Source organism: Hipposideros armiger, unplaced genomic scaffold (assembly GCF_001890085.2).
Source record: "Hipposideros armiger isolate ML-2016 unplaced genomic scaffold, ASM189008v1 scaffold_507, whole genome shotgun sequence".
Lineage (NCBI taxonomy): Eukaryota > Metazoa > Chordata > Mammalia > Chiroptera > Hipposideridae > Hipposideros > Hipposideros armiger.
Window position 1 is genome coordinate 686689 of NW_017731857.1, and position 12460 is coordinate 699148.

General features: G+C 39.0%; 1 protein-coding gene across 1 annotated transcript in view; it reads right to left on the reverse strand.

Moving 5' to 3' along the window:
• Positions 1 to 5605: 5605 nt before the first annotated feature.
• Positions 5606 to 12460, reverse strand: part of ACSL3 (acyl-CoA synthetase long chain family member 3) — a 94517-nt gene continuing 87662 nt past the window's right edge. Inside the window, exons 10-11 of the mRNA XM_019667818.1 lie at positions 11255 to 11412; positions 5606 to 7430 (exon numbers count right to left, since the gene is read on the reverse strand). Of these exons, the coding sequence (XP_019523363.1) occupies positions 7273 to 7430; positions 11255 to 11412 (316 nt within the window). The 3' untranslated portion in view covers positions 5606 to 7272. The remainder of the gene's footprint in view (positions 7431 to 11254; positions 11413 to 12460) is intronic.

Consider the following 12460-nt stretch of genomic DNA (forward strand, 5'->3'; position numbering starts at 1 on the left):
ACAACTGCTGAGCCTGATGGGAGCCAGCAGGTGCAGCAGGTCTCGTTTCTCAGTATGGCCTCTCCCATGCACCTCCAGGTACAGCACAGGCAGCAAACAACCGTGGATCATTTGGTAGCTCCTACAAGGCCCCTGGCCTGTCACAAGCAGAGGGTGACCTGGGCCTGCACCAGAGCCCCTTCCAAGAGGCCCCAGAACCAATATACTTGAAGGTTGGCTTCAGGCCACAGCAGAGCACTGAACAATTAGCCCCACAAGTAGCACACACAAAAGGGTGATCTCAACAGGCACCAGAGCCCATGGGGGCAAATCCCACTCCATGGAGTAACCCCGAAACCCCGCACAGCAGTTCATAAGCTATGGGTGTGGCCAAACCCCAAAGCCATTCAGCCTAAGCATCAATACCACCCACTGAGATGCCAATAGCAATCAAGGTTCATTTATAACAGGAGGGCACACACAATCCACACAAGGGACACTCCTGGAGCACCTGAAGCAGGTGACCAGGGAGACTGTGCCAGGGCCTCACAGGACCCCTAATACATAAGGCCACCCGGCCAAGACTAGAAGACATAGCAGCCCTACCTAATACATAGAAACAAACAGAGTGGCAGACAAAATGAGAAAACAAAGAAATAAATCCCAAATGAAAGAACAGGGGAAAACACCAGAAAAAGAACAAAATGGAGGCAAGTAACCTACCAGATACAGAGTTCGAAACACTGGTTATAAGGATGCTTAAGGAACATAGTGAGAACTTCAACAGAGAGACAGATAGCAAGCAAACAAGGATATAGAAACTATAAAAAAGAGCGAGTCAGAAGTGAAGAATATAATAACTGAAATGAAGAATGCACTAGAAGGAATCACCAAAAAATGAGGATAGTTTAAGAGACCTCTGGGACAACATCAAGCATAACAACATTCACATCACAGGGATGCAAGAAGGAGAAGAGAGAAAGCAAAGGGTTTTTTGGTTATTTCTTTACCAAAACATGAGACAATTTGAAGACAATTTTTTTCTTAAAAATTAATTTTGCCAGGATAAGAAAAATGTTAATAGCTTTAAACTATTCTCATTAAGTTTGGATTTTAATGACAGCAGTAATGCCATTATAAAAAAAATAATAAAGAAAAGCATGAACAGAAAAATAAGTCAGCCACCATGTCAGCACATTTCCTTCTAGGCTTTTCTCTCTGCAATACATTGGGTTGTTGGAAAAGTCATGGTGTATTTTTTCTGGGTTTTGTTGCAAAAATGTGTCATGACTTTTCCAACAACCCAATACATCACACACACACACACACACACACACACACACACACACACACACACACACACACTTTGTGACCTAAAATTCCTACTAAATTTTGATTCCCACTTTCTTTCCCCCAAATAATTCATAATATGAAATCACTCTCATGATATGAACAGTTGCATAAACACGTTTGTTGCCTATATAATCAATCAAGTGGATGTTTAGCTGTTTAGATTCTAGGGCACTTGAGTTGCTTCCAGTAGGTAGTTACTATAAATAACTTCACAATGAAGGTCTTTGTGCAAAAATTCTCAATCCACACCTGTTGGGTATTTCCTTAGGTTTCCAGAAGTGGAATTAGTGGGCCAAAAACATAGAAATACTTTTTCTGCCTCAGATGCATCTTGCTTTTCCAAAATAAGATGAGCCGTTGATCACTTGAAAAGGTTGAAAACAGATTCTGGTGGCTACGTGGGACCATGGCTATAGAACAGCAATATTTCCTTCCATTTGTGGGGCTTTTTTATTATTCTCACAAGTCTTGCCACACTCCTCCTGAGGCAGAAAGCATTCAAACCAAGAGAGGTTGGTAAGTGACGATGGTGTCAGCACAGAAGCTGCACAGAAGGGTCTCCTGCAGGGCAGGCTCCCAGCTCCCAGCTGAGCGCCCTGGCTGGGCCGCTGAGGGACCACAAGGTCCATCTCAGCACCAAGGGGCTCCCAGGACAGAACACTGCTGGGGGTTAGAGCTGGGGATTTTACCCACAAGCCCCTTTCCGCCCCTCCCTTTCCCCTCCAAGCCAGCTGGAGCCCCCTGCCCATCCAAGCCTCCCCTTAAAGCCATTCTCTGATCTCACTCAGACCTTCAGTCTTCGGTATCCTCTTGCCCAATTTCAGTGGGATGACAAGGTCCAGAATAGGGCAGTGAGGGCTGACAAAGCGTAATGGCTGGGCAGGGCAGGGCATTGGCGCTACAGGCTTTTATGAGTAAAATCTGGAAAGCTGAGGCATCGAAGTATTGGGGCAACATAGTGGTAGGTTTTTCACTATTTTGATGAATACGGGTCTCTGCAATATCGTAGACCAAATCTTTCACAGTTGTGTTATTCTAAAAGCTACACTTTTTCCCAATGGGAAGTTGGAAGTCAGGGGTGGGGGGAGGTACATCCGTTCTGAGGAACCTCTCTACCCGCTCAGAATTTATCTTAATAGGACTATGGTCATTAAGGAAAACCAAAGTGAATGATTTTCAAATTCTACATGTTTTATGAGAAAGAACAAACACTTTAGAAAGAAAAAGTTTGTGATTTAGAAACATCAATAGATGCAAGCCACACGCACCAAAGCTTTCTAGGGTCCTCTATAATTTTGTCAGTTTCTTTCAGATTGGAAAGATGTCCTGAGACCAAAAAGTTTGAGAGCTCCTGCCTTAATATATGAAGAATCATACAGGTATGAAATCCTGACTGTAAAATGTTGGTCTTCAGGGACTGCCCCTCCCTTATTCAATGAGAGTTCACTCACGTTTTTAAAAAAATTAAAAATCTACAGATCTGGAGAGGAAATCTTTAGCTGTAATGCATCCTTTAGTCCACATCAAAGAATTTATACTAGAGGAACTGCACAAATGTGGTTATCATGGGGAAACCGTCACTTGTAGCTTGTCTTTGCTAAACATGGAAGAGCCCACACTGGGAATTGTGTGGAAACCCTGAGTTTGGACTGAGAAAACCTGTAGCTCATCCTTCTCTCGACATGAGAGAACATTCCAGACAGAAAAATCTGTAAATGCACTAAACGTAGAAAAAAACGGTCGGCGTCAAAAAACTCATACTGACAGAAACCCTTTTCTATAAAAGTAACTAATGAACAGGCTTCCATCAGAGACCCTTTTTCACTGGGTAAGAGAACTCACAGGAGACAAACTTTTCTTCACAAAGAACTGAGGCTTAATCTAACAGTCACCAGCTGGGGTTAGATGCTTCTGAATGAATCCCACCGAAGTCAACAGTATTCAAGGGTTATCGAAGTCAACAGTATTCAAGGGTTATCAGTCAATAAGGACCCCAATGGGGGTTTGCTGTTCTGCAAAGTCTGAACTAGAAAAATGCATGTAACATTAAATGCAGACACACATATGCATTGTCTTTTGACATTTTAATTCACTCAAAAAAAGCTCTTGAACACCTGCTCGGGGGACCAAGCACCACATTAAGGCACGGGGCTGGGGGTGGGGTTTCCAAATGGCTGTGACTGCGTGGCCAGCCTGCCACACGTGGATGGATTAGAAGGGAGCCTGAGATAGGAGCTCTTTTAGGGAGGATCAGATGGAAGGTATTTTATCACTTAAATCAGGCTGTGTACATAGCTTGCCGTTTTGATAGAGGACTCTTTCCATTTGTAACACGCCTTATCCTAAAATTATGTAGATTTGGCGTAGAGGAAATACTAAACTACAAATGTTGAATAATGACAGAAGTGAGACACATTAAACAAACAAAAACACACTGAAGCTGCCTTATGCTTAAGCAGAAGTTTTTAGAGGATGACATACAACGACCGACTTTTATAAAAGTGTAAGAGCACAAGGACACAGACCCAGCTCTGTCAGAAACCAACTAACTGGTAACCGGAGGCAGGGACGGCCTGGTTGCTGAGACATCACGCAGAATTCTTCCTCTCACAACCAAAAGATTAAAAGGCTGGCACAAAATATGCAACATTGCTTCTACCTCCACTGATTGTAATGCCAAATTATACTCTCTCAATTATCTGCATTCAAGCCTTCATGCTGTGAATAAGCAAAATAAAACATTTGACCAGAAGACTTGAAATTGTTGACAGCATAGTTTCTGTGCAATCAAAACCAAAAGGAGGAACTCGGGAAGGGTGGGAATGAAGTGATAATAGAAGAATGCTAGGAAATACAGAACAAAATTCCTAGAATAAAAAATTTCCCTTCAAAAGGATTGTTAGGCCAAGAAAGAAAAATTCCCCCAAACTCCTTTTTCAACAAGTATTTCAGGAAGGTCAATTAAAGTTTGGCTTTATTCTAGAGGGAGTCTTTTATTTGTTTTTTTTAGAAAAACAAAAATACTGAGTTTTAATATCAGAATGCTTTTATGTCTCTTTATTATTCAAACTTCATGTCAAATTACAAATAGTCCACAGCATGTAGCTTCTTTATGATGTACACTTCTTCAGGCAGAAAATAGCAATAGCCAAGTAAACACCGAAAATGAACTCACAGTAAATAACCAACGGGTAAGTATAGAAAGGGGCCGTTCCATTTCAGTGTGGTCCTATATGACGTTGTTTAAAAGTGGATCCCCTGTAAAACATCACAGGTGTACATAATTTTCTTACAAAAGATCACAGGGACTAATTGTTTAAAAACTCTGCATCTTGTGAATTTTAGCCGGAAGGTGATGCCAGGTTAATCTCTTTTTAAACATTGCTGAAAAACTTGCAAACTGTAGAGAACATTAATGGATACCAAATCCATTACTTAAAAACGAAGTACTACTTAGAAAGTGGATAACACCTTCAGCCTTGTTATCATAAAAACTTTTTAATGAAGTTGAAGCTAAAAAATACCAGCAGGAGGGGTGGTGGTGTGGGGAGAAGGGAAGGGTGGAGGTAGTTGACTGTCTATGTGCTAGTAACTAAACTTACTGTTAACAGGAAAGGTTTAGAATTCTTCAGCTTCTCCAGAAAACAACAGGTCTTAGGAACCATTCTTTTAGGCACTATAGTCAGATGTGTGTATCAGATGTAGCAATTCACTCTGAAATTCCAAGTTTCTCCCCAAGTATCTTCTGGTTAAACCGATATTTTTTAAAATAGAATTATAGTTTGGGGGTGTTTTGTTTTGTTGTTTTTTAATCAATTTTTTTTCTTTTTGCAAGGATAACATTAAAAGATACTAGTTTTCAAGTCCCTAAAGATGGTTTGGGGTAGGAGAGTTATTTGTTTGAAAGGGGATTCTACTTATTTAATTTCCTATTCTGCTGTGACATCTAACACCAGGCATCTGATATTGTTAGGGCGGAATTCTAAAAAAATGAGAAAAATGGAACTAGATACCAATTAATCCAGTCTTATTAGGTATTTCTGAAGAGAAACAACTTTTATTCTGAATCAGTGATCAGCTACATATTTACCTGACACTATTTCAAGTCACAATTTGCAATATTTCTCCATTGGAGCACTGAATCTTTTATTTCTAAATACAACCTTTTAAAAATCATTTGAAAGCAAACAATTATTCTGAAGGTAAAGCATATGAAACAAATTCCACTTATCCTGATTTTAATTTTTAGATCACAACATCGTGATAAGAGAGGTACCATTTAATTCCTTTATTTTAACTTCTTGGCAGTTTTTCCAAACTTTATAATAAACTATGACAAGGAGAAAAAACATTCAAAACATAATACAAATATACAAGAATACAAGTCAAGTTCAAAACAAAACACCATATTGCAGTAGCTCCAAGAATGATGTGTTTGTGATATGACCAAAAGCTACGTACGGGGCCCCAGGTCCTCAATACTCCCTCCATCCTAGACAGATCCGTGCACATCTTTCCTATGTTTCTTTTGCCTTTTGATGCCTAAAAGTAAATGAGATCAAGAGAACAACTGACATAAGAAACATGGTACTTATGACTTTTTAAAGTTTTGATTTGAACACATCTTAATTGGTGCAATATTACTACTGCTCAAATAATAGACAAGCCATACATAAGAAAAGACACTATGTATCTTACAAGCAGTGTTTTTAGAATCACAAGTAACTTGCACACTGACATAAACCCCTACAAATTAAATCTTAACTCACCTCATTAAGCTCTCATGTAAATTAGTAACAATAGTATTATTTGAAGCATTCTGAATTATTTCATTTTCTAGGGTAAAAAGGTTATGGCAGAAAGGAAGGGTAAGGTGCTTTTTAATAAGCTACCAATAGACACTGACACACACGCGCGCACACACACACACCAGCGCAAACTATCAAAAGAGAATCCTAATTTTGAAGTGAAATAGATTAAACATCTAGACTAAAGTAGGATAGAATAAATTTCCATTATTAACGTGTCATAAATATAGACAACTCATATGGTCAATGAAATGAAGAGTAACTTTCTATCCTTTGTTTTTTAAGTTCTACCCTGTCTAACTTTTAGAGTGAATTGCTTCCAATTCTAAAAGTTTAGGTATTCTCCTGGTTTCAATAGCTAACCAGACTAAATACTTTGATGGGAAGCTAGCAGAGATTAATTATCCACTGGTGCTACACTGGCTGTGTTTTCTTCCTTGTTATTATGCCATAAAACCCTCTCCTGCTATTTTGTTTCATGCAGCACCAACCAAACTTTTTTTTTTCCTAATAAAAATAAATATATAAAGAAGACGCTGTCAAGCATATATTCACAAAGTCTCAATTCCTTAAAACATAAGTATGGGTATATTTATTTCTCTCAAATGCATACAAGACAATAATTACACAGCAACAAAGGTTTTGTTCAACAATGATTTGATTCATAAGCATTTGAAATTTACATAATTTCACATCCATACCCTTGCATTTTTAAATACTGTAAGTAAAAAAGCCCCCCAAATAACCAATTCTTATATTTCCTATTTATCCCTCTATACATCCAAACTTTAAAAAGTTACAAACTGAACATTATACAGAACATATAAATCATGTTTAAAAACTTGAGGTTTCAAAATCTCTGTTCCTCAGTATGATTCAGAAAAGTCCTCATGCTGACAAGGGCAGTCCTAGGTGGTGGAGCCAATTACAAAGGGGAAGAAAGAAGAGACAGACACAAGTTTGCTGTCTTAACATTTTACTCATCCTGTCAGTTAAAAACGGTGATGTCACGAGAAAGAACAGTTTAGGTTTAATATGAGGAATGGAGTTTGCCTCACAGTTTGAGACATGCATTTCAAGTATTTTCCTATTTGATCTGAGCTCCCTGTAGCAAGCTGGTGCCGAAAGAGAATCATTTTCTTCCGTACATCCGCTCAATGTCCGCCTGGTAATGTGTTTTAAGCTCTTTGCGTTTCAGCTTGAAGGCATCTGTCACCAGACCAGTTTCAGGGGTCCAAGGTTCAGGGCTCAAACGAATTTTCATTGGAATTTCAAACTTTTCCAGACTTGCTGAGATGGTGAAACAACAACAAAAAGTAAATTCAAAGTCATGAAAAATGTACAATTAAAATTCTTAGTCAATCGTGTAAATTCCCTAGTCCTTGAGCACTCACTAGCGGCTCATGAATTCACTTCTAAGCAATCTTTCCCTCAGAAATACCAGTATAAGTAAAAATATAGATGTGTATCAGAATTATAATAGCAAAAAAACTTTCAAATACATGTCTGTCAATAGAATGAGTTAGATTATGATACAGGCATAAAACAGAATGCAATTCAGTCATCAACAGTGAGTTAGATCTGTACGATATGGACGTGTAACGGGCAAGATTTTTTTTTAATCCTAGATAAACTTATATGCATCTATATGGGTAGGCTAAGAACGATACACCCCAAACTCTAAACCATATATACCTCTAGGGACGAGGATCCAGGATTAAAAAGAAGGGAATGTCACTTTTTACTTTAGACTTACTTATTTTCTTTGAATTTATTATAAAAAGCATAATCACTTTAGAAACTAAAAAGTAATAAAGGTTTAAAGAGAATCTTGTCATTGAACCAGGATACTCACTGTAAAAGCTACGAAGGACAGAATGTTCACTCACTATTGTGTCCCCAACACACTGTCTGACACCCAGGCTTCTCAACAGTGAGGGGGGAGGGGGGGAGGGAGTTTAAGGTCTAAGTGTCTTGGAAACAAAGAGATATATTAATTCTAACTTGTAAAAATAAACACAGAGATAACAAACAAGGCTTTACTCATTCTTCAAAGATCCAAGAATTCCAGGAGTGGTTTCCAAGAGGAAAAACCACCATGCACAAAAGCAGCAAGGCTCAGCCCACAGCACTTCAGGGCGGAGGAGTCGATGTCACTGAGATGGAAGGGAGGGCGGAAAGCAAGCGCTGGAAGACCAGTCAAGCTTTCAGATCTCCAACTGCTCAGCACAGCGCTCTACGACCTGACTCGGTATCAGCTACACCAGTGTTTTAGGAAAACAAACACAGCTATGACCACATGACCAATTAAGGAAATGAGGACTGTAATAATTATGGGTGTTTCTTCTTTATTTTGTTGTATACATATTTTTGTTTTCTTTCCTCCTTATTCTCTTAGACATCATGAAATATATTCATAAGTTAGCTTGATATCACAGTATTTAACTTACAGGGTGTTAAAGGAAAAGAGTAAAAGGCACTCAAGGGGTCTGCATCCTTGTCTGTAAAAAGGAGTTTTCAGTTGCACACAGGACAGCTGGACCATGTATGGCAGGCGCCAAGTCTGACGTCATTACTGTCTTTACTGGAAATTAACTGTGGTTTGAGGAGATGCACAAGATGCACAAGGGTGGACTGTGACAGTCAGTGTGACTATGCGTCAGCTGGCTAGGCTGGAGTTCCCAGATATTCAAGTAAACATGAACCTAGGTATTGCTCTGAAGGTATTTTGTAGATGTGATTAAGTCTATAATCAGTTCATTTTACGTGAGAAAAATTATCCTAGATAATCTCAGTGGGTCTGACTGAGTCAGTTAAAAGGCCTTAAAACAGAGCTGAGACATCTGTGGACGGGAAGAGGCTCAGCTCGTGTCGGACTGACAGCTCCAGTCCACCCGTGCAACAGTCAGCCCTACTGCTCGCCAGCTCTGCCTCGTCAGCCCCCAATAATCACGCATACCGCTTCCGTACAGTACCGATTCTGTTTCTGTGCTGTAAAGCTGAGTAATCTACATTTCACTTAAGGATGAAACTGAATCCCTTCTTCACATCACATATAAGAACTCAAAATGGATTAAGGACCTAAAGGTAAGAGCTAAAACTAGAAAACTAGAAAACACAGGGGTAGATCTTTGTGGCCTGGTTTAGGCAGGCAATGGTTTCTCAGATGGTGATGCCAAAAGCACAAGCAACAAAAGAAAAAAATTAAATAAATTGTACCTTATCAAAATTAAAACTGTTGTGCTTTCAAGGACACCATCAAGAAAGTAAAAACAATTCACAGAACGGGAGAAAATATTCACAATTCACATATCTAATAATAGACTTGTATCTAGAATATATTAATATATATAAAAAACTCACACGATTTAATAATAATAAAGGACAAATAATCTCATTTAGAAAAATGGGCAAAGGATCTGAATAGACATTTCTCCAGAGAAGATATACAATCGCCAATAAGCACATGAGAAGATACTCAACATCATTAGCCATCAGAAAAATATAAATCAAAACCACAATAAGATACCACTTCACACCCACTAGGCCAGGATGGCTAGAATCAAAAGGCTGAACAATAACAACGGTTGGCAAGGATGTGGGGAAACTGGAACCCTCACACGACACTAGTGGGTATGAAAAGGGAGCCACCACTTTAATAGTTGGGAAAAAAGTACTCTGGAAAACAGTAGTTCCTCAAAAGGCCCGACATAAAGCTAACACAGGCTCAGCAATTCCACTCCTAGGTATCTACCCAAGGGAAGTAAACATGTCCACACGATAACTTGTATATGGATGTTTACAGCAGCAGTATTTAATAACAGCCCAAGTGGAAACCACCCAAATGTCTACCAATCGATGAATGGATAAACAAAGTGTGATGCATATCCACGTGATGGAATATCATTTGGCCATCAAAGGGAATGAAGTATTAACACATGCTACAAGGAAACATAAATGAGCATGGATGAACATTATGCGAAGTGAAAGAAACAAGTCACACACAAAAAAATACATTGTACGATTCTACTTATACAAAATCTCCAGAATAGACAAATCTATAGAAACAAAGTAGGTTAGTGGTTGCCAAGGGATAGGAGGTTTGGGGTATATGATGGGAAGTGGCTGCTAATGGGCCTGGGGTTTCTTTTTGGAGTGATGACAATGTTGTAAATCTGGTCTGACTGTAGTGAGGGCTGGACAGTTCTATGAATATATCAAAAACTATTTACTTGTACACATTAAACAACTGAGTTGTTTGGTATATGGATTTTATCTCAATAAAGCTGTTAAAATATAATATATAAATATATATAAATAACATTTAAAAATAAGCAAATAAGTATATAAATTTAAAATTATGCATAATTATTGTTTCAGTACGCTCGCTATCTTACTTTGAAATTATGTAGGTTTCTAATGAATGTCTTAACTCAATTTAGTCTCAATCCAAGGTTTCAAATTACCACAACTTGTTGGAAACTGCAAGCTGATATACTAACAAAACATAATTACTGTTGAAATAGAGGGTCAGAGTAATGATTCCATCTGGTTAAATGCAATTTGTATTTTTCATCAATGTGAATAACATATCTGAAGAGAATAGAAGTGCATACCTGTATTATACTTAATGCTGATGATCAGAAGGTATAGCTGTTTTTATGAAATCAACATTAAACTAGTCTCATTGCCCCCAACTCTCCCAACACGCACAGACACACAGGGCATAGGACATGTTAGTACAACCAGCTAACAGTACACTAACTGTAGAAAGTGTAAAACAGAGTCTGGAACGATTCACCATGGGCTGGGGTGGCCAGGAGACAGCTGAGGGAAGTAGAGAAAAGGCCAGCCCAGAAAACAGAAGCCGCAGAGATGAGACCATTCTGACACACGTACGCCAGGCAAGGGAGTGGATGGCTCGTGTGTCCCGCAGCAGGGCTTGAAATGGGGGGCTGAGAAGTATGTTCTTCTACCTACTCATGGTAGGAAAACTCGATTGGTTTCTGAGCAGGCAACGATGTACCCTAAGCCTTGTAAACATAACAGGGTAAACAAGATTTAAGTACTCTCCTCCCATCTCAGTTCTTGGAATGAGTTTAACAATCACTCACCTGAAATAGCAGCTTCAGAAAGCACTTTAAGTACCTCGTTTTCCATTTCACAACTGTTACACAGCTCCTCCCAAGTCCCTTTAAGTCCTTTCTTTCGAGCTAGTTCTGTTAGTTCCTTTTGATTTGGCACAACAAATCCAATGACATAAGAATGAAAACTGAAATATATAAAAAACAACTTAGCTAAGGAGCTAAATGGAACACCATGTTAATTGCAGTTACTGATTACACTGGCATTTCAGTAACCAACTCTACTGGTTTTAAATAAAATGCATGAGGCATATTTGGTACGTGGCACACTTAGTCCATGCAGCACCCAATTTTATGGTCTGATTCATAATGCCTTCCAATGCTTTGGCAGAGTTCACTGCTAAATAAACCTCAATCTGACATTTCATGATCAATTTCAACTATTCATAACTATTACAAATAGTGCCATGTACACATTTTTAAAAGAAAATTATAAATATTAGAAAATTCATATTTAAAAAAATCAGTAATTCACATCAACAGGTTAAACAAAAACAAAAGCTAACGTAAATTAGAAAATGCACCTAAAGAAATCTGGCAGCCAATCAAATTAATGTGACTATATTTATTTCCTTCTTTTGAGAAAATTTTTGTTGCTGGAGGAACTGCGTGTGCCAGCTGAAGGCAGCAGCCTGAGGACAACAGCAGCAGCATCAGGGCAGTTCTGGCTAATGCCACGCAAGGAAAACCCAGAAGCACAGCATCGCTAATGAAAACACTTCATGAAAAGGCTGAATCGTGTATAAATCAATGTAATAAATCTTTAACTGGGGCTGTCCCTTAAAGTCTGTTTCTAAATTGGCTCTTCTGATACCAGATCTTATTTTTTTCATAATAACTATTATGTCAACTGCTGTAGTAAGGTTCCTAGGCTGGCCACAAAATACCTGATCATTAACACTGGAGAATAATTACCACCTGCAGCACTGTTACAGAAAAATGTAGTCAGGACGGCAATCAAATTCCAACACATTTCCCAAAAACGCATTTCTGGGATTTTAACTGCAAACTCTCCTTCCAGGCTGCCTCTAAATCATCCTGGGCTTGACAGAGCTTAAGGCAGAAGCCCTCAGCCCTGGCCAGGGTCCCTAGAGGGCAGGCGAGTAGGAACACAGCCCCCACCTGCCTTCTCCACCCCCTTCCTCTGAACTGGCTTTGGGAAGCTTCCGCGTGCAG